General features: G+C 43.4%; 1 protein-coding gene across 5 annotated transcripts in view; it reads right to left on the reverse strand.

The window, feature by feature from the left end:
• LOC142660783 (serine/threonine-protein kinase BRSK2) overlaps positions 1 to 23,487 on the reverse strand; it is a 155,919-nt gene that overhangs the window by 70,943 nt on the left and 61,489 nt on the right. For all 5 annotated transcript variants that reach the window (XM_075837635.1, XM_075837634.1, XM_075837636.1 and 2 more), the window contains exon 2: positions 18,460 to 18,554. In XM_075837635.1, the coding sequence (XP_075693750.1) occupies positions 18,460 to 18,554 (95 nt within the window). The remainder of the gene's footprint in view (positions 1 to 18,459; positions 18,555 to 23,487) is intronic.

The following is a 23,487-nucleotide window of genomic DNA, read 5'->3' on the forward strand; positions in this document are numbered from 1 at the left end:
TGTGGCACTATCTACAAGGGGGGCTGTGTGGCACTACCTACAGTGGGCTGTGTGGTACTACCTAGAGGGGGGCTGTGGCGGTATCTACAGAGGGCAGTGTGTGGCATTATCTATAGGGAGAAGTGTGTGGCAAAAAATGTACAATTGAAATTCATCTGTTTTTAAAACGGACAGGGAAAAAACGGATGAAAAACAGGTCAAAATCGGCCGTTAAAAAGGGAAACATGGCCCGGAACGGAAACAGAACGGATGCAAAACGGCTGAGAAAAACAGACCCAAACGGCCGTTTTTATCGGCTGACACTCGGACCCTGTCGTGTGAATAGAGCCTTAGTATGTGCCTATTTAGAAAGAAACAGCTGGAAACATTATACTACATGCAAGCAGCTGTTATCCCCATCACACGATTAAGCCTATCCCAGTGGTAGAATTAATCAGTACTAAAAAAGCAAAAAATAACAATAACAGTCTAAATCACAATCCACTGAAATATACCATAGAATGAGAAAGAGAGGTTATCCTAGGTGGACGTTGGAGAGAGCAGATAAGATAATATCAGATAAAACCAGGGATTTTCTATTGTTTAATGACAAAATATGTCTTTGAAAGTATCCCCATCAGACAAGGTTGAAAAGCCCCCAGCAGTATCAGGATGAGGCATTGGCTAATGTTCTCAATAATGACGGCTATCGATTCATTTCCAAAAGAGGCCGTTCCTTAGGTACCATTTTATCTCCAAGTTATTTTTGTAGCTAAAGAAAAATCCAACCTGGCTGGAATACAAGGGCTCATGCAAATGTGGGCATCTGAGGTGCCAGCTATGCAGATACAGTAAAATAACTAACTTGTTCAAGTCTTATGACAATGGCCCAGTGTACAAAATTCTCAGTTCTATTACATTACATTGTTGAATGTTCAGAATGTCATTTGAAGTATGTCGGTTGCAACCTAAGAAAATTCAATCAGAGAATATTGGCGCAATATTCAGTGCTCTAATCCGTCTGGTGCAGCCAGACATTTTTTTAATGTACCATGGAAATTTGAACAACTTCGTATTTTATGGCATTAAAAGGGTCAATAGACCTACCAGAGGCGGGAACTGGCAGCAATGCCTATGACGAAGGGAATTATAGAAATTTTTGAAACAATTTAGCATATTGTGTCCATTCGTTTGTTGTTTCACACCGTAACTTTTGTTATATGTCATAATACCACAGGATTGGTTGGTTTTTGTTTTCCAAGTGTTGTATTACCCATGTAGCATTGCTATGATTGAGTCTAAGGCGGGATTCACACGACCGGGTCGTTCCCGAGCCCGAGTGTCGGCCGGTAAAATCGGCCATTTTGCCCGGCCGGTTTGCATTAGTTTTGCATCCGTGCCGGGCCGGGCAGATCTGGACAGTGACATCAGCGGCAACTCCTGAAGGGGAATCCCCATGTGTTCGGGGATTCCGCTTCAGGAGTTTCCCCTGATGTCACTGCCCAGATATGGACAGAGACATCAAGCGCTCTGTCCAGGAGCGGAATCCCCGAAAACACGGGGATTCCGCTCCTTCAAGGAGCTAAAGTGCGGCTAGCACATAGCAGAGCGGGGAGATACCTCCCCGCTCTGCTATAGTGGCGTCGCTACAGTAGTAGAAGCTGCAGCAGCTGCTAGCAGCGCCATCGAAGGTGTCGCCGGGCCAGGGCGCTTTTAAAACAAGCAGGGGAAGGGAGCCAGCGCAGCGCTCCCTTCCACCTGCTGTACACCCCGGCCCTGCCACACAGTGTACAGCGATGCCATTCGTCCGAATGGCATCAACTCCTCCTCCTCACATGCACTCTGCGCTGTGAGGAGGAGGAGATAGAGCGCAAGCGCCGGAAAACCCGGCCATCACTCGGGACACATCCCGGTGATGGCTGTGTATTACCCGGCCCCATAGACTTCTATGGGAGCCGGGCGGCCGAAGATAGAGCATGTCCTATTTTTTAACGGCCGGTTTCCCCGGCCGTCAAAATATCGGTCGTGTGAATAGCCCCATTAGGGGTCTATTATTCCTAATGCAGCCGGGTGCTGGCCGATTTATGAACGGCCGGCAACCGGCCGGGAAAACCTGCCGTGTGAATGAGGCCTTAACGGCTGGAAACGCATAAGCATTACATGGAATACCGACAAGATATGAAATAACGGATTAGTTTTAAATGAGGACGTGGTAGATTTCACCTGTTTACCTGCTACACATTTTCATAGCTTGGGTTCATCAAGTCCTTCCGTTCACTCGTCGGGACGCTAACGCCATACTGGGGCAACAGTTTGGTTTTACGGCCCGAAAAACAGCTGAAAATAAGCCGTGTGAACATACCCTGAGATTGATTTTTGCTCTCCAGCAACAAGATTATATCCATGTATTTGTTACCCAGGAATATCCATATCCTGGGGTCACATTGGATCGAGTCAGTCGAATAATCTCATGTCACATTCCCTAGCAGTGTACTCAGAAAACAAGCCCCAGACACCCCAACCTGATTAGCATCATTATCAGCCTGGCCTCGGGAGGGGACTGCTCAGAAGGAGGGAATGATTATTTCCTAATCTTTAATTATCCACTTTCTAATGTACAGACACATCAAAGAGAAGGGGTGGGAGGTGGGGGAGGGAGCAGCGAAGGAAATAGAAAAATATTAAACTAGAAAGAAAGGGACTAAAATGTCACTGAGAGAAAATAATGAAATGGGGAGAAGGGGAATGTGAATTTAGAAAGATAATGAAAGAGGAGATTGCAGGCCGAGGAGCCAACATAGAGAAAGACATAAAGTTGAGTGAATAATTTCGTACAGATAATGCTAATGCCTAACTTCACTAAAATTCAGGTGTGACAATCCCTTTCCATATGCCCCTTTAGGGCAGAATGACATCATAGAGGGGGTCCCCCACTCAAAACCACCCGCTATTAGCCAGAACAGGGAGCCCCTAAAAAGAGCAGCAGTCCCTCTAGCGGTGATCAATATGACCATGTATTTGAACGAGCACGATGTAATACTACATTTGCCCTTACCCCTTAATGACCAGGCCTTTTGCGCATTAATGACCAAGGATTATTTTTTGGTTTTTCACTTTCGCATTCTAAGAGCCGTAACTTTTTTATATTCCATCAACATAGCCGTATAAGGGCTTGTTTTTTGCGGGTACAAGTTGTATTTTTCAATTCAGTTGCACCATTTTTGGGTGCATATAATATTGATTAATTTTTATTAACTTTATTTTGGGAAAGAATTGAAAAGAAACAGCTATTCCAGCATTGATATTCGCATTATAAATTTACGCCGTTCACTATGCGGCATAAATAACATGTTACTTTTATTCTATGGGTCGGCACAATTACGGAGATACCAAATATGTAAAGGTTTTATGTTTTCCTACGTTTGCAAAATAAAAACTCCTTTTTATAAAAAAAATATTGTTTTTGCATCGCCGCATTCCAAGAGCCGTAACTTTTTTATTTTTCCGTCAATGTAGCCATATGTGGGCTTGTTTTTTTTACGAGGCAACGTGTAGTTTTCATTGGTAGTATTTTGGGGTACATGGGACTTATTGATTACGTTTTATTTTATATGGGGGGAATGGGAGAAAAAAAGGAATTTTGCCGTTGTTTTTTTTGTGTTTTTTTTACGCTGGCGGTTTAATTAATGTGTTACGATTGCGGCGATACCATATATGTGTATATGTTTTGTTTTTTACACTTTTACCAAATAAAACCACTTTTAGGGGAGAAAAGTGGTTTTATTTAATTTTTACTGTAATCTTTTTTTTTTTCCCCATAAACTTTATTTAACTATTTTCCTTCTTTTTTTTTTTTTTGTCCCACTAGGGGACTTCACTTTGCGATCTGCTAATCGCTTATATAATGCTTTGGTATACTTAGTATACCAAAGCATTATTACCTGTCAGTGTAAAACTGACAAGCAATCTATTAGGCCATGCCTCTAGTATGGCCTAATAGGCAGATGTTGACGGCAGACCTAGGTGCCTTTCTTAGGCCCCCGACTGCCATGGAAACCGATCGGCGTCCCGCAATATCGTTGCAGGGCTGCTGACAGTGTGACGGAGGGAGCTTCCTCCTACTATTGACATCGGCATCTAATGGGTTCAACTGCCGGAATCGGCGAGCACTTTGATTCCGTCAGTTAGGGCAGGAGCCATGCTGTGTATAACAGCTGTGCTCCTGCCGCTGATCACGTGGGTACACTTGCAGTACCCACGCGATCAGAGTGACGGATATATCCGTAATACCCAATTATATTAGTAATGCCCAATCTCCTAGCTAATCTAATAGGGCCTTGATAAAGCGTTTGTAGCGTGAAACAGTCGTAGGCTTTTCCACATCAGACAGACCAAGATCATTCTCAATAAATCCCTTTATTGCCATAGACGGTGAGTGCCTCGTGTTTCTACCTTCTACATTCAAGTTTTATACGTGCTGTTTTCTATCAATGAGCACCCTGTGGGCAACAATTTGACAGCTATACTCCACGTGTGTTAGCCAACAGGGATCTTTATGCAGAGATTGTATTGTGCCTGAATCAGGGCAGTGCCAGCCTTCTTTCTCTTCATTCAACTAATCTAATAGGCACTGTCACACTGATAATGCTTGTGAAAATTGTGTCCCAAAATGTTTATTATATTAAAAATTCAGAGTTTTTTTCCAAATACGCAAATTAGTCTATATTAGTCAAAGGAGCGGTATCGCCGCTCTCTCTCTGTGGGCGCATGTTTTTGTTCTCTGTATGACGCGGTCCAATCAGCGTCATACAGCTTCTCCCCTTCCCTGCACAGCGTGATCCCAGCTTCAATCGCGATATCGTGCTGGGTTTACACTTCTGGCTGCAGCTCCTTCAGCACATCACCTCAGCGCTCATCTAGGATGACGGTCCCTGGATGAGATGGTCGATAAGGACGACCAGTGAATCATTTTCAGCCATGTGGGTGGAAATACCATGGATGGACGACTCCATTAATATCTTGGTGGCTTGTGATCCATATGTATATTATATTATTCCACATTTCCAGAACTCATGTAATATATTACTTAAAGAGAGAGATATTTTTTTGTCACGATCATTTATGTCCGATGACTATCCCTGACAAATAATCTGTTGAAATTTGATCTTGTCTGTAAACTTTAGTGCAGATATTTGTGCAGGTATCGGGCAAAATCTGGTACGATTTTACATTTGACAGCAGATTTATAAAATAAGAACGCCAAGAAATAAAGAACAGCAATGACTGCTGAGAACAGAACATCCCTGCACCTCATCGAAGCCCTGACCGCTTTCAGGATCAATGTAAAATTAGCAACTTTTTGACCATAATGTCACTAGTCTGACCCTGAGCCAGCAAAGCTCTGAGCGTACACACTAGACGTGTCCATAGGGTTACAAAAGCCCGACGGAGGCCAAAAGAGTGTCCGTAAAAAAAGTTATGGAATAGCGTAGTAAACCACACTGTTCCATACAATGGAGTTCAGTAGAAAAAAAAAACGTACACCATTTTTTTTTTTTAACATGGGAGCCTAGGGATAACAGATGCCACTGTATGGCCTACATCACAGGCATCCATTTAACATATTCCTTATGAGCCCTTGAATAGCTTTTCATGACGTATAAGTTAAACGGATACCATAATAGCCTATGGGTGATGAATTCCACTGGCATCCATCATAGCCTACATTTAACGTATACGTTGGGAGCTTTTTCCAGCATATACGTTAAACGTAAGCAAAAAAAAAAAAAGGTGTGAATGGGGTCTTACTTGCACAATCCAACCCATTTTACTGACCAATGAAACATTACAGTACTAGTTATTGATGACCATAGCACTGCTGGATACTCATTGAGGTGTGCCGGTGATCCTATGTCCTTGCTCTGCACAGCTATACAAATGTCTATTGAATGGGGTCAGTGTGGGACTGGGGCAATTTGTGGCTATTATTATTCTGAGGGCCCTACAAATCTTGATCCCCTTTATGTATTATGAAATTCCCTAGTATATCAATTATTAGTATTGTCCCCCTTGTAGACAGAAGTTTGCTTGACGGCTGCTATATAGAGATAAAACTAGTTACTATATACTAGTCCTTCTCAATGTTTTAGAACATCATCAAAAAGTTAAGTAATTAAATTCAAAAAGTGAAACTCATATATGATATAGATTCATTACACACAGAGTGATCTATTTCCAGCATTTTTTTCTTTTAATGTTGATGATTATGACTAACAGTTAATGAAAACCCCAAATTTAGTCTCTCAGAAAATTTGATTATTGGTTAAAAGTTAAAGATTGTAGACTCGTGGTGTGACAAGGACTGGTCTGTTGCACAGTGGTCCAAAGTCCTGTTTTCAGATAAGGGTATGTTCACACGGCCTATTTTCAGCCCTTTTTCGGCCGGTAAACGGCCTTTAAACGGCCGAAAAATCGGAAGCAGAAAAATGGCGTTCTGTTCCGATGGGGCGTTTTTTCACGCGGGCGTTTTGAAAAGCGGCTGCGTAAAAAAATGGCCGCGAAAAGAAGTGCAGGTCACTTTTTGGGACGTTTTTGAAGCCGTTTTTCATAGACTCTATTGAAAACAACTCCAAAAATGGCCGTAAAAACCGCCACGAAAACGCAGCGAAAAACATGAGTTGCTCAAAAAACGTCTGAAGTCAGGAGCTGTTTTCCCTCAAAAACAGCTCCGTATTTTCAGAAGTTTTTGTGTTTGCGTGTGCACATACCCTAAAAGTCAATTTTGCATTTCATTGAGAAATCTCGGTCCCAGAGTCTGGAGGAAGAGTGGAGAGGCGTCAATCCAAGTGTCTCACAGTCCAGTGTGAAGTTTCCACAGTCAGTGATGGTTTGGGGGCCGTGTCATCTGCTGGTGTTTGTCCACTGTATTATATCAAGTCCAGAGTCAACGCAGCCGTCTACCAGGAAATGTTCGAGCACTTCATGCTTCCCTCTGTTGACCAGCTTTATGGAGATGCTGATTTCATTTTCCATCAGGACTTGGCATCTGCCCACACTGCCAAAAGTACCAATACCTGGTTTTAATAACCAACCACAGTATCATTGTGCTTGATTGGCCAGCAAACTCGCCTGACCTAAACCCCATAGAGAATATATACGGTATAGTCAAGAGGAAGATGAGACACCAGACCCAACAATGCAGACGAGCTGAAGGCCGCTATCAAAGCAACCTGGGCTTCCATAACACCTCAGCAGTGCCACCGACTGATCGCCTCCATGCCACGCCGCATTGATAACACCTCAGCAGTGCCACAGGCTGATCACCTCCCTGCCACGCCGCATTGATCACACCTCAGCAGTGCCACAGGCTGATCACCTCCATGCCATGCCGCATTGATAACACCTCAGCAGTGCCACCGACTGATCGCCTCCATGCCACGCCGCATTGATCACACCTCAGCAGTGCCACAGGCTGATCGCCTCCATTGCCACGCTGCATTAATAACACCTCAGCAGTGCCACCGACTGATCACCTCCATGCCACGCCGCATTGATGCAGTAATTCATGCAAAAGGAGCCCCGACCCAGTATTGAGGGCAGATACTGTACATACTTTTCAGTGGGCCAACATTTCGGTATTGAAAATCATTTTGGAAATTGGGCTTATTTAATATTCTAATTTTCTGAGTGACTAAATTTTGGGTTTTCATTAACTGTTACCGTAATCCTCAACATTAAAAGAAAAAAAATGCTGGAAATAGATCACTGTGTGTAATGAAGCTATATCATATATGAGTTTCACTTTTTGAATTGAATTACTGAAATAAATAAAATTTTGATGATATTCTAATTAATTGAGAAAGACTAGTACCTTGCCTGCTGGCAGGGAGTTCAGTTTTACTTCAGTCCCACGTTTTATCAAAATACACTTACTTTGAAAGGGGAGTAAATCCTATAATAAATACATATAAGGAAACGCATGCTGTTTATGCAGGTCGGACCCCTACTGATCTGACCATAGCCCATCAATGTTGGGTCCTAGAAAACCCCTTCAAATATATATATATCTGTTTTAGAAAAACCTGGGTTAGGGTATATTCACACGCTGTGTTTTCAGGCGTATTTCGGGGCATAAATTCTCCCGAAATATGCCCGAAAAAACGGTAGCTGAATGCCTACAAAACATCTGCCCATTGAATTCAATGGAACAAACAGCGTTTCGCTCAGATGGGGCTTTTTTTACGCCGCCGTTTTAAAAAACGGCGCGTAAGAAAACGACCCAGAAAAATGTAAGTGTCCCATGTCACTTCCTGAGACATTTTTGGAGCTGTTTTTTATTGTGACAATGGAAACACAGCTCCGAAAAATGCCTCAAAAAACTGTTTCAGCTTCAAAAACTGCTGAAAATCAGAGGCTGTTTTCTCTGAAAACCGCTCTGTAATTTTCAGCCGTTTTGGATTCCGCGTGTGAACATACCCTTAGAAGTAATTACATTACAGCTCCCACAAGGGTTGCCACACAGTTTTTTCATACTCCTTAATGGCACATCTGCCTAGTTATGCCACGATGCATCCTCCTATCTATACATTATAGCAGGGAGACTGTAAAAACTGGATGACCACCCCTGTAGTAGCTGCAATGGCGGCTATATAGGTTGTCACCCAGCGCTCCCATAACTACATATAGGGAGACAAGAAGAGGATATCTTATTTTTTTTTAGATTAATACCTAATATATCTAGTGTTAGGATTTTGCCACTTCAATGGTACTGCAGCAATCATGTCAACAACAGTCCCTTTTTTAATTTATCACCCAACCTGTTCTGTGACAGTCCATCTATTCTAGTCCGCTTACTCTCAATAAAATAATAGGCAGTAGCGGCAGTAGCAAATCCCACATATATTGAACTAGTGATTTAAATAGTGGCACCACAGGTAGAACAAGTGGTTGTGGATCACCCCTGAGTCACGTGCCAATCAAACTTCAATCACATTAGATTTCCGGTTCTATGTAGACTGCAGGCAGTATGGGATATGCCAATAGGCATGTGTATGTGAGCTCTCATTGTATGGGTATCCACAGGACATTATATATAAGATTACATGGTTCTGTCACCAAGCTATTCTGGTGCTCTCCTACTCTTCTACCACTTACTCCATATCAGGATTACAATTCGGAAGTGGGTGTACAAATTTGTATTAAGAAACGGAGCTCCTGTTACCACGGAAACAAAGGGTCCTGACCGACCACGCAGAAAACAGATTGGAAGGCAAAGTACTTGTAATATATTGACTAAATACACCTGTCTATTCAGATACTTGGATTCTGACATATAATTCAATATGAAACATAAAGAGTATATAAAGCCCATCTGTCCATCAAAAAGTAATATACATAAAATAACCCCTTCACCAATACAACCATACGAATGTGTCGGAAATACAATGTAATATGACTAATGTATATGCTGCAACATATATTAAATATTTCAACTTGTAAATTATTTATAAGCTGTGTCCACCGCTGATTCCAACTGTCTCAAGAATACATTTTCCAATTCCAAATTGTAGTAGTATTATATGATACACACAGGTCCTGGATGGCAATATGTCATATAATGTCACCAAAAGGTATTTTAAAAGGAACACTGAAGCCAAAATTGATACACTGTGTTACTCATAGTGCAGAACCTCCATGTGCCTCTGATATCTTGTTACGGAAGTATACGGATGCCGCACACGGAGTGCCTATGCATCCATTGGGACTCTGTATGCCTCTTTACAGGGTTCATGCGGCAATGTAGGATCCATAAGTCCTATTAATTTCAGAGGAGAAGTGGTCATACATGAGCAGTCATCTCTTCAATAAAATCAGTGTGAGCCCTCACTCATTCTCTATGACTTTCTTTTGAAAGACCCACATGGCAACCAACTAATGCATCAATGTCCCGAATGCCCATGGAAAATGATACAGTCTCAGGGATGGCGTAAGTCCACTGTGTCACCAACGGATTTGACGTGTGGCTAAACTGGGGAGCAGTGTCTAAGGGGACCCCAGGTATTCACCCTTTAAAGGAATCTAAACTTCGCTGCTGGGAAACACCAGGTCGCTACTCCCAGAGTAGTCTCCCTTGAAAACGGCCAACATAAACAGGCATAGTATAAAATCAGCAAAGAGAATTCAAGGTCATGTATAGCAAAAATCGGCAAAGGTTCGTCGCCAGCAAGAGGTCAGTCAAAGGTACAAGCTGAAGTCAATCACAGGAAATCCAGCAAAGTGTAACGCAGGGTATCACTAGACTAGCTAGGATGAACCTTATTGCTTAGGCAAGGATAGGAAGGGGAGGCACCTTTTTATACCTTGAGAATAATTGGTGGAATTTGGCACATACTGGCCCTTTAAGAGTATACGGGTTGGTGCACACATTAGGATGTTCAGGAGGAGAGTGGCGATGATGCGCTTACATCCCGAAGAGATAAATGGATGCAGTAACGGCCAGGAGCCAGAGGACACTGTAGAGAGGTAACTATACGGCGGTGGCAGGGAGTGGCAGCCATTCCAATGTAGTACTAATCTATTTTCTTGTATCGATGTACATAAATGTTTGCTGCTTATAACTTATGTCAATGACTAATGACTGTGCAATGTGAAATCATGTGTGTGCTTCATATGATCTATGTGCCGCTATCTCTAAGCACGGCTGTTGTGGAAATACATGCTAGAAGAATCGATGTGTATGTGAATCATATGTCAAAGTGATGAATGGATAGTGCTGTCTACTGTACATCTAGACGAGGGTTCTACTGTGCTGTAATAGTGACAATAGGTGGATATACTGAAAATAATTGAAAACTTTAATGGGAAATTATCATTAAAGGGGTGCCCATTAGGGACGTTTATGGCATATCCACAGGACATGCCATAAATGTCAGATAGATGCAGGTCCCACCTTTCTCTAGATCGGGGCCCCCTAAACCCTGTTCTACCTTTCACGGTCCCGCTGCCACTTGCAATTTCTGACCATGTAATCAGAAAACAGCATAGCTTGCTGATCTACACTGTTTCCGTAACTCTCATAGATATGAATGGCGGTTACGGAAGCAGCATAATTTTCTGATTACATGGTTGGAAATTATAAGTGGCAGCTGGAAACTAGAAAAGTAGAACGGGGTTTAGGGGGACCCCGTTCTAGAGATAAGTGCTTGTCCAAAAGGTGGAACCCGCATCTATCTGACATTTATGACATATTCTGTGGATATGCTATAAATGTCCCTGATGGGAAAACCCCTTTAGACAGTGTCCACAGGGTTCGCCGACATGTGGGGAAATTGCATAAATTACAATTCCTTCAATAACTATTAGCAGTGGGAGCATACTAACATGCTAGACCACAATGAAATATAAATTCACTTACTTTGCGCTGCAAATAAAAGACAGACTAAAATCTGCCTTAAAACATCATGTAGTCAGAAGACAGACATGTATCCGGGAATATGGATTGCCACAGCTGCTAATGGGGAGGTATTTCAATGATATCAATTCCCCAATGAAGTTAAATTTGAGTAATTCTACAATATCTCCATGTTGACTCACCAAATGTGAAGCTATTAATGGCTTCTCCCACTAACCACTTTCCTATCATATCATATTGTGATCAGAAGGGCAAAGACTGGCCCCCGATGATCAACTAAATGCACATGTACTATCACTTTTCACTAAAGATATATAGAAACACCCCCCTAACACGTTCGCCCGTCTTCCTCTTCCTGACTCATCTTTGCCCCCTCAGCTATCTGGGCATAGCAGGAAGTGGCCCCTGCCCCAGCAGTCTCTTCCTAGGCCCCCTAAGACAGGAATCCACAGTGACGCTCTTGGTCCATTAACTGCAGGTTTCCATACAGGAGAAACTATGCTAGGGGCGATGAGGCTAATAGCAGCCACTTGCCATTGACTGAAACTAGATTGCGACCTCTCTGTGGGGGGCTACATTATGGCTCAGCAAAACTTGAAGCTTGTACAGAGCCAAAATACAACCATGGGCATCAGCGCTTAAAGTACAGCTCTGTCAAGTCCTAAATGCTGCCTCATATCACAAGTCACTTATAAGCTCAGAAAATGGCCACCCACCAGTGTACCTGCTTTACCAACATCCCTGGTAATTTACCCATCAATACTGACCATGATATAAATAAAACAGGATACAGGAAAGGACACCAAAAAAGCTGGTACTTTGCATCTTCTACTAAAATTTTTGTGGAAATTATAATGAGGCTTGAAACCACTGCATGGTTGTGGAAGCCAATGAGTTAACAGCGCGGCACCTGCCTTTCACACCATTTGGTACCATCTGCTCCCTACACCCAAACCATTAAACTTGACTGCTATATTGGACATCTGCTGCCTCGCCTGCCATCCTAAGCTCGCACAAAGCCAGACTGTCACCTTCACCCTTTGTTTAATTGCTCAAGGCGTTTAATATTGTTTCCTTTGAGGAAAGGTTGTACACAATCTAGGGCAATGCCCCCGCGGCTCACGGGTTCTTCTAACAATTTTTAATGTATAAGCTTCTTTAAAAATGTAAACCATAGAGAAAAATTAAATTAGATGATACAAACCAGAGTGATTTTGTATCTGGCTAATAGGAAAAGCCATGTAACCAACCAGACAGAGAAAAGTGATCACAAAGAACATTCAAGAGCAGGTCCCCCTAAAAACATATTTTCTCAGCTATATATAATCCTGGGAATGGCAGGTGACAACCAATTTGTCCGCTATTGTAGCTCTCACAGCTTATTGTCACCCATCTTTTCTTTAATCCCAAATGGTAAATATACCTGGTTATGTGGCAATTTTGGAGCAGTGACTGTATCACTGTATACGAAGACAGATCTACCTTTCAGGTGTCCGGAATAGGTAGGTGAATATTTTTTTTATTTTTTTTTAAATAAAAATGTGTATCAGTGTGTTTGGTGCAACTTTGTAATTAATTTTATTCAAAATTCTTTTTTACTTTTTGAGATACAGCTGCACTGTATACTGTATACAGAGCAGCTGTATCTTGCGCTGAATCCTGTATCTGTCAGCCCCGCAGGACTGACGGGTTCAGTGACAGTGGGTCCGATCGAGCTGTTACCGATCACATATAAGGCCTGATTTACACGAGCGTGTGCGTTTTGCGCGCGCAAAAGGCACTTGGCAGGTCCGTGTGTCATCCGTGTATGATGCGCGGCTGCGTGATTTTCGCGCAGCCGCCATCATAGAGATGAGGCTAGTCGACGCCCGTCACTGTCCAAGGTGCTGAAAGAGCTAACTGATCGGCAGTAACTCTTTCAGCACCCTCGACAGTGAATGCCGAACACAATATACACCAACCTGTGAATAAAAAAAGACTTTCATACTTACCAAGGACTTCCTGCTTCCCCCAGTCCGGGCTCCCGGCCGTTGCCTTGGTGACGCGTCCCACTCTTGTCATCCGGCCCCACCTCCCAGGATGACGCCGCAGTCCATGAGACCGCTGCAGCCTGTGATTGGCTGCAGCCTGTGCTTGGCCTGTGATTGGCTGCAGCTGTCACTTGGACTTAACTGTCATCCCGGGAGGTCGGACCGGAGTTATCGGTAAGTCAGAACGTCTTTTTTTTTTTACAGGTTCATGGATTTTCGGAGCGGAAGTCACTGTCCATGGTGCTGAACCAGTTTAACGCTTTCAGCACCGTGGACAGTGACTGTCTCCTGACGTCGCGTACCCGAACATTTTTTACCGGTTTCGGTCAAAACGAGTTTGGCCGAACCCGGTGAAGTTCGGTGCGCTCATCTCGAATTTGACACTCCGTTTGGATGTTTGTAAACAGAAAAGCACGTGGTGCTTTTCTGTTTACATTCAGGAGTTTGACAGCTCTTGCGCGAATCACGCAGTTCGCACGGAAGTGCTTCCGTGCGGCATGCGTGGTTTTCACGCACCCATTGACTTCAATGGGTGCGTGAGTGCGCGAAAAACGCACGATTATAGAACATGTCGTGAGTTTTTTTCTGCGCACACGCGCTGAGCGCAATTCACGCATCGTCTAAACTGCCCCATTGACTAATATAGGTGCGTACGACATGCGTGCAAAGCACGCGCGTCGCACGCGCGTATATTACGTTCGTGTAAATGAGGCCTTAGTCCTTAACGTAGGTGTGATCAATTATAGGTGGATCTGACACGCAGGACCCGCTGACACTGAACCCGTCAGTCTCGCTGACCTGACAGATTTAGGTCTCAGCACACGATACAGCTGCTCTGTATACAGATGTATCTAAAAAAAAAATAATAATTTTTAATAAAAACTAATTCAAAAGTTGTACCAAACACACTGATAGACATTTTTATTTAAAAAAAACAAACTGTTTTCGAAGGTGTACATAGCACTCATGGACTTATATTTCCTGGTAATTTTTTTTATTATGGTATTCTGTCAGAAGTAGTCAATGGTGGGGTCCATATGCGGGGACACCCATCAATCGGCAAAATTACTAGAATTACCTAAAGTTGCTCTGACTACAAGATACTGTTTATGACTGCTTGAAGTCACCCAATGAACTCCAGACTGCCCAAAAACATCCTGTGTCTGCTGACAGAATATCAGGGAACAACATGTGTATTATTAGAACGATGCAACTGCCGATGGGTCCAGTCCTGATAATAACACTATATTGGGAAACTACTATTTAAAGAGGTTGTTCAGGATTGGGGCTGTGTTGCAATACAAGACACAACCTGTGGATAGGTGTGGCGCTGTGTTTGGAAAAAAGTAGCTACATTTTAATCTTGTACAATCCCTTGGTAGCAGGAGCTACCAAGCAATAAATGGATTTCCTAATATATTAACTCTCAAATCTAAATGAGCTTAGAGAGGTTTTCTAGTAATATACACTTATGGCCTATATTTATGGTCCGACCCCCAGAACCTTCACTGATCATCCGAATAAAGCGAATCCAAAGGTGCGCCAACAGTGTCTGTAAAAGCATTAAACAGGCCGCAGCTCCTTTGTTCTGCTAATTGGTGGGGATCCTGGGGGTCAAAACCCCATCAATTCCAATTTCTAAGGTAAGGCCATCAATGCATATTCCTGGAAAACCCCTTTAATCTTTGGTATCTATATAATTATTAAAATGATTATGTTAGCGGCCAACGTGGGCTTCCGACTTGGGCCGTGTAATCAAACGCTGATCAACAAGACAGCACGTTGATCGGCTCTCATTTGCTCCTTTCACAAGGAGCTATATATGGGGACGAGCGCTCGTTACTCCGATCACTCATCCCCATACATTTCTATAATGTCGGCAGCACAGCTCTCCTGTTTACATAGGGTGATGTGCTGCTGACAACGATAATATTTTCGGCTGAATAAACGATACGATCAGCCGATGAACGAGCGTTTGCTGCTTCATCGGCTGATCGTTGCCCTGTTTACACAGGGCAATGATCGGCAATGAGAATTCTGTGAATGCTCATTTGCCCGATAATTGGCCCATGTAAAATTACCTTTATTCTCCATAGCGGCCTCAAAACCCGCTAGGTGGTTTCAGTTCAGTGCAGCTTTTAACACGGCATCAAGATTGTTTCTCCTTGTCCATATCATATCTGTACAGACCCTACAAATAACTATTCCCTGGATTATTGTCAGTGGAGCACTAAGATTCCATGCCTCACTTCCTCCATGACCAAACCATGTTCTCTATGCCCTAGAGAAGTGAACCAATGCAACTCACTAGGATCATCATTGGCTTCTGCTAAGTCACATTTCCTCCTGCGCTGCAGAGTACCATAGTAGGTGCACTTGAGTCATTGTCCGCTTACAAGGATGCTTAGATATGACTCTTGCTCCTCTCGCAATGTTCCTATCAATTTTTTGTTAAAGGAAGAAAACTCCTATAGTGCTATTCACCTGGTTACCTGCAAAGCAATGTCTCAGTCCAGAAGAAGTATTCAAAAATTACTCAAGTATTCTTTAACCTTCTCCAATAATTAATCCTGGTTAGGTAATACCCAAATTATGACTCAAGTCTCCTTTTAGAATGGCTTGCAAGGCCCATTTAAATAGTACATTAGAAGCAGGTTTCCCCCTTAGAGGAGAGTTATTTGCATATCTTTTCCCAGAAGTCTTCCTGCTGCTTCTCCCTAAAGAGAGTCATTATTCCAGTGAGGCAGTAGCTACCAAGAAATGAGTGGATTAACATATACACATCATTTCATTTTGTGACTTATACGAGCTCACATCTTAAAGCTCTGTTTTGGTAAAACAACATATGATCTTTGATGACATGAAGTCCAACTAGGATGGCCTGTGTCTGGTCTCCCATCTGTTCTTACCACGGGAGCCATTAAACAGCAGTGTCAGTGCTGATGTGTTAGCACCCTACATTCATGTTAATGCCAAGGATGATTATTGTCAGCTGAGCACCGCCATGCAACCGAATAACATTTCTATCATCTGCTGACTACTACAATCACTACTCCAAAGGCCCATATAAACAAAGTGTTTTTTTTTGTCCAATGCTCCTGATAATGAGCGGCTTTAACGATCATCTGACTGTGTAGAAGAGCAAAGCGATCATTCAGGGCAGATAAATATGTCATTCATCACGGACTGGCCTCTCTTCCAAGGCGTCAGTAGTCTGGCAAAAGATGATTCTGCATTCAGTCGCCTGATTTGAGGACAGATCAGCGAGGGTGAATATGTGAACAATACCAGCTCAAAGATTACCTCGTTATATTTAACCAAAAGTATTAGTCCCCACGCACACACATCTCATGGATCCTGAATATCGTGTTAATGCATTTAGACGGGGCTGTGCATACCACCGTATTTTGATAGGTGTCCACAAAAAATAAATAAATTGAAGCATTCTCCATTAGATGCAGAAGGGGACACAGACAGCAGAGAGCCCCCGTGCAAGAAAGAGTAAGGCCACTTGCTATTGAATAGGTCAGCAGCAATCCACCTGTAATTCTGAGCCATGAAATTCAATTGCCAGTCCCTTACATGAAATCTAACAGAGAGTAGGAGCTTACCATAAAGGTGACAGTGGGTCCCCTTACCTACTGGGCCCTTGTGCAACTGCACAGGTTGCACATATGGTGGATAGCTCATTAGTATAAAGAACAGCCCTGGACAACCCTTTTAAGGTTTCCCAAGATCAGGCAATTTAGATGGCCAATAGATAGCACAATCTATCCCCGAACCGTCAATGATATTTTTTGCTAATGTGAAACTTGTTGGGAAAGAGCATACATACATGCAAAGATTTATTATCCATGATACCAATGATACTCCCAATACATAAGCATTTTTATGGTAAATAATATCATATTCTAGCATTGCCCCACATGTACTTTTTTGGGGGGGAAAGTCAAGCAAATACTACAATTGCCGCTTACCACTAATGATGTGTTGTGACTGATGATGCAGATTTCATACGCATACATAAAAGGTCATCGTTTCATGAACAGATTATTATTTATATGGCAATCTTTAGCCAATCAAAACAGGATCATGTACATACATTATACCTTTAAGATGAAATTGCCTAATGTAACACCATAATCCTATGTGAACACCATGACAATATACTGATGATAAAATTCTCCTATAGAGACATACAATTGTATTACAGTAGCTCAGAAAAGCTTTTAGGCTTCATGCCCACGGCCGTGCCTGTAATCACGGGCCGCGATTGCGGGCACGACTGGCCGCGGACAGCCGCCCACATTTTCGTCCCATGCTCCTATACAAAGTATGGGAGCATGGCCCGTAAAATGCAAAAAGAACGGACATGTCCTATCTTTTGCGGTATACTTCTACAGCCCGGACACCTTCCCATAAATATACGGGAAGGTGCCCATGGTCAATAGAAGTGAATGGGTCTGTAATTACGGACAATTTTTACGGTTGTGTGCATGGGGCCTTAGTGTGTGTCTTTCAACAAACTGTTGAATGGTTCCAGTTGAAACCAGCAGAATTGTGAATGCAGCTCTGGATTATAAGGGTCAGTGCAAGGTAAGTAATACAAAGTATTTACAAAGTTACTCAACTTTTTACTTAGATTATATATAAATTATATTCCTTAACCAACATATAAATCAAATTGACATAGCCAAAGACATATAGAAGTCATACGCTACTAAAAGAAGCTGATCATGGCACTGAAAAATAATTCTCATAACCACTAGTGAAGTACTCCATAGCCAGTGACTGCAGACTAAATAGGATTCTTAAAGCTACGTATCCATTCAATAAAATGCAGTAATGGCCATCACAAAGACCCCACATATTGGCTTTCACATGGTACACAGTGGTGTAGCTAAAGGGGATGCAGAAGTGTCAATCACGATCAGGTCCTAACTAGTGTGTGTGGGGGAAAAGCTTTGAGCCCACAGGCCCGATTGAGGTAAATCCGGGGCTGAATACAGTAGATATTGTTTCTCTTCTTTCATAAATTACCTTCATTAACACAGACTCACTAAGCTTCTCCCGGTTGACAATTTTGATGGCGACCTTCTGACACGTGACACAGTGGATCCCAAGTTTCACAAGACCTGTCAGGGAACACAAAAAAAAATAATTCATTAAAAAAGAATGTGAGCTTTAGGAGCCATGCCTGACACAAGAGGTTGGCATGTCTCACATCGAGACTTGTGTGTGGTCCATGAAGTGGAACCTCTCTATAGGCAAATATGTACCAAAGAAGGAGAAGACGTATAAATAGCACTTGTATACCAAAATATCATATATATGTAAGCTTTATTTAGATACAAATATCAACACATGTAATACAGGACATTTATAAAAATGTAAAGCCAACATATAAGTCCTCACATGAGACCATCCAAGGTGGGATGAAACCCCTGATGGACTCTACTTAAAGTACAAATAACTTCTCCTACGCGGATGAAATCCAGATTGATTAAACACCAAGTACGCAACAAATATCAGCAAAGAATCACATCAATAGAAAAACACATAAATACACCCTTGTGATCATAAAATTGCCCCTTTGTGGCGCAGTGCATTTGAACGTAATGTCACGCTCTGCGTCAGCTCCTTTAGGTAGAAGCCATGCAGCAGCAGGCATCAACAAACTCTTGCCTTGAAAAGAAGAAGCGACCAGACCCATCACTGGAACTTGCTGGGTAGCACTAATAGTATTACGGACTTTATCTCATCACATGTAGAAATCTATGTAGTAGCCGAAATTAATACATGATGCAAATGTTATATCTGTAAAGCGCTAGGTAGCGCACATTTCCCTGCGAGGGGTAGTCATAATATATAATATTAAGACCTTACAAGGGTAAATATAATGATAGAGTAATCTCATTTCAGTATTATGAAGCTAGCAGCTGTAGGCATTTCTTCACCGAAGGTCGCAAGTGAGAAATGGACTTGACCTACGCGTTTTATGCTTTTATAAACATATTAAAAATCTAGATCATTATCGTGACCTGTACAGTAGGTTAGAGTGTTGTTTCAGCATCTCAGACAATATCTGTCTAAATGACCAACGGGTTAACCAAGGTAATTCTTATTTGCTTGAATGGAAAAATAAATGTAAAGGATTGCCTCTTACCTTTGAGGATAAGGATCAGACAATCCCAGTTACTTGGTACAACAGGGAGTTATATTATAAATATATATGTATAAAATTTACACCCTATGCAGTATACACATGCTCCCCCAGGCACAAGAAATAAAGTCATGGTAGCACTAATTGGCATGATTTCTCATAATGAAGACTCGGGGGATGGTGTTGGTTGGGGGCTGGAGGGAGTGGCGGAAGCTGTGTGTAGGAGGGGGTCCCGTATCGCACTCTTTGAAGTTAGTCACAGGCGGCAGGACAGAAAGTGCTCCTGGGAAAGGAGTAAAGAGAAAGTAGGCCATGGAAATTGAACAAGGAAGAGGAGAAGAGAGAAAAATAGGGTGGAAGATGCGGGGAAGCAGAAAAACATTATCCAGGAAGGCCCTGATAGTGGGAAACTGAGGATGATGAAGGTCTAAGCGGAAGATGGATTGAAAGCTGAGACAGAGCAAATGATGACTGTGGGAGGGGAGGTGGAGAAAGGTTGAGACGTCAATATCCACAGCATAGATATTGAAGAGCGGGTACATAGGAAGCATAGAAGAGAGAAAATTGCAAAGCACACACAGGTAACTGGGCAGATGCTACAATACATATATTTCTGTATGTAAGAAGATGATCACCTTGGACAGACTAAAACCTGGTCCATCAGCGAGCAATGTATAGAGCATATTGCTTTTACACCAGCCCTCAATAATGCATATAGAAGATTTTTCCTGTAGCTGCTGATGGAAATTACAGGCCAGCCCTGAATACGAGATGATTCAAAAGCATTGGGGGGTTAATGCAGAAGAAAATGCTGATCATTCAGTGTGTGATGCTCTCTCCTCCAGATGAAGACGAAGGAGAAATTACGTTCCTGGCACTCAGATGATGTCCTCTACAATCACCTGGCTTGTCACTACAGCTGTGAAGATGTAAGAAGCAGAACACGCTCAAAAGGGGGCAGCTGAGGTGATGGCGTATAACATGGGAACCACAGAGACGCTGGGCACCCTACTGCGTGCCAAAGCAAGAGCCAAAGCCCTGAATACCTGCCCATCCTGTTAAATGCACATATGCTCACAGCCAGACAGCAAACACTATCTCATTACAAGATATTGCCAATACTCGCATATCCAACAATGATCCTTGGCAAAGACCTGTTAAAAAGTGGTCCTCACATATCAAGTCCCAGGAACATTATTATACTACTACTTACCTTTGACTGATAATAGGGACTGTTAAATAGGAGACATCAGATGGGCTACTTTGGTTATATTTATTGAAAGCATAATATGGTATTGAGGATACGGGAAACCCGATTACAAAGATCATATTGCGTGAAAGAGAACATATAGGAACGTTATCTGAAAATACAATTTCTACATATCAGTTATAAGAGATTGCGAGGACTGGACACATTTTACATATGCACAGTGCAAAATCAATGCAGATTTAATCTACGTGTCTGTATGGTAAGATATTGAACCACAATGCAGACATACACATTGTATAATTCACATGTGTATGGCTTTAAATGGTTGACCAGAAAAGCCTAGCAGAATGGGATAGAAGATGTATTCCGAGCTATCATGTGGCCTGAGGTATACTTGCCCTAAACACTAAATACTCCTATGTCAGTCGGATGTTGAGTGATGAAACGCTGATGTAGCCGGATGCTGCAGAGGGTGCCATATAATGCAGCCCCTGGGACAGAGAAGAGGAGGGGGAGAGGAAGTGAGCAATGAAAAAATAATGGAAGATGAGCCATGAAGAGTCCTAACGGGAAGGGAAAAAGTAGCAGTGATAGAAGGGAATGAACAGATGACAGAATCATGAGAGAAGAAACAGAGGATGAGAATAGAGATCAGATAAGGGAATGCCATGAGCAGACAGAGGGTATACGGCAGGTGTGTAAGAGAAGACATAGAATACCAAAGATGGAAAAGGGACCTTAAGAAATGAGAAGTATAATATTGTCTTCATAAATGGTATTTGCATGTTTGCTACAGTTGTCTTTATTGAATGGTGGAGCAGGGAGCTGACGGCTCCCTGCTCCACCATTGGACTAAGGGTGTGTTCACATCAGAGTCGGGCTTCCGTTCATGGGTCCATTGCTTCAGTTTGCATTACCATTGATTTCAATGGTAATGCCTCCATTGCAATCGGTTTCCGTTTGTTTCTGTTCCGTAAGATTTCCGTGTTATTTTGCGGAAACAATAGCGTAGTCGACTACGCTATTGTTTCCGCGAAAAACGGAAACCTTACGGAACGGAAATGGAAACCAATTGCAACGGAATCATTACCTTTGAAATCAATGGTAATGGAAACGGAAGCTATGGTTTCTGTTTGGCTTTCCATTATTCGGTTCCTCTGACGGAAAGGTCGAATGGAACCCATGAACGGAAGGCCGATGCTGATGTGAACCCAGGCCTAACTGTATCTGCTTTCTCCAATATCCCTAACCCAAGCTCTATAAGGCTCGGCAAAAACCAACATTTCCCAAATACTCAAAACATGCCCTCCGCAATGACATAATTGCGTAAAACTTTATTGTACATATATGTCAGCAGTGGAAGTGTAGAACGAGTCTGGAGATCTCTTACTTTTACCGAAGACAGTCAAACATTAAATTGTCTCCTTGGCAAATACAGTTGCCACTGATAAAAATAGACAAATATTACATTAATATTTAATGCACAGAATCTGATGGCATGTTTATGAAGCAGGCCTGGAGCTACAGATTATTCATTAATCCCTTTCTGGGTGTAAGAAACATTCAAGAAGTTTTATATAAGATAAGCATTGGATATGCTGTGATGAGGAACATTTCACCAAAGTAGAAACACCTAAAACATTTCATTATGTCAGAGCTGTTCCAGGAGGTGCCCAGAAATTGCAGCCAAAAATACAGAAGAGGCTGGACGCAGCTGCAGGCTTGAGGGAAGCCGACATGACCGTCCTGGTAGGGAAAGGGTTAATGTTAAGAGGTGAGGGAAAGGTGAAGAAGCTGAAGGAGGGACGGGGAGGAGCTAGGGGGGACGGGGGGGCCGTTACTGCGCTTCCCGCTGTTTCTCGGCATTGAGCCGGAAGCAGCGGGAGGAGTAGTACACAAGAAGCAAAGCTCCCCGTTGCCCGGCTTTTTAGTATGGCAGAGGCCCTGATTTTAGAGCGGCTGCGTGCCGCTGCTGTGCACCACGGTCCCGGATGGCTGGAGGAGACCGTGGCTGCATTAACGCGGATCCCGGACGCCGTTTCGCCACGTCGGGCACGGCGTTCGGGGTCTGTTGTAAGGGACAGGCTCCCCTCCCCCGGCCCCCCTACGAGCATGGCTATGGCGGCGGGGGGGGAGTCGGCAACAACCGCTCCTGCGCTGGGCAGGCAGAGAGCGGTAGCAGGGGTGACGGCGATGCAGGCTGTGTCGACCCGTCCCTCTCGGCGGTCCCGACCTCCAGAGCGCCTGAGTCCGGAGGTAGTCCCGCGGACACGGCGTCGCAGAGGGAGCCCGATCCCGGACGCTGCAGGCCAGGCAGCTGGGAGGACCGCCCCTTCCCAGGCCCTGCGTCCTGGCAGGAATCCCAGGCCGCGACGGGGTCCGGCGGTAAGCAGGGAGTCGCAGGCCGGGCTCCCTGTCACCCCTCCCCCATCAGATGGAAGATGTCAAGAGCAAGGTACGGCCGCCCCGCATGGTGATGTTCCGGCCAGGGGGCAGGCTTCGTCAGGATCGTCTAGACGGACGACTAGATCTGCAGCGACGTCGAGGCAACAGGTCCGGTCGGAAGTCTGGGTCCCGGCGGTCGGGCGGCAGGTTGCCGGCCCATCGGTCAGCGCGTCCTCATCCCCTTTCCGAAGAGGTCGTTGGGAGGGACAGTCGTCGGCGAGAGAAGAACTGGAGGAAGGTGAACTGGACG

This window comes from Rhinoderma darwinii, chromosome 9 (genome assembly GCF_050947455.1).
Source record: "Rhinoderma darwinii isolate aRhiDar2 chromosome 9, aRhiDar2.hap1, whole genome shotgun sequence".
Classification (NCBI taxonomy): domain Eukaryota; kingdom Metazoa; phylum Chordata; class Amphibia; order Anura; family Rhinodermatidae; genus Rhinoderma; species Rhinoderma darwinii.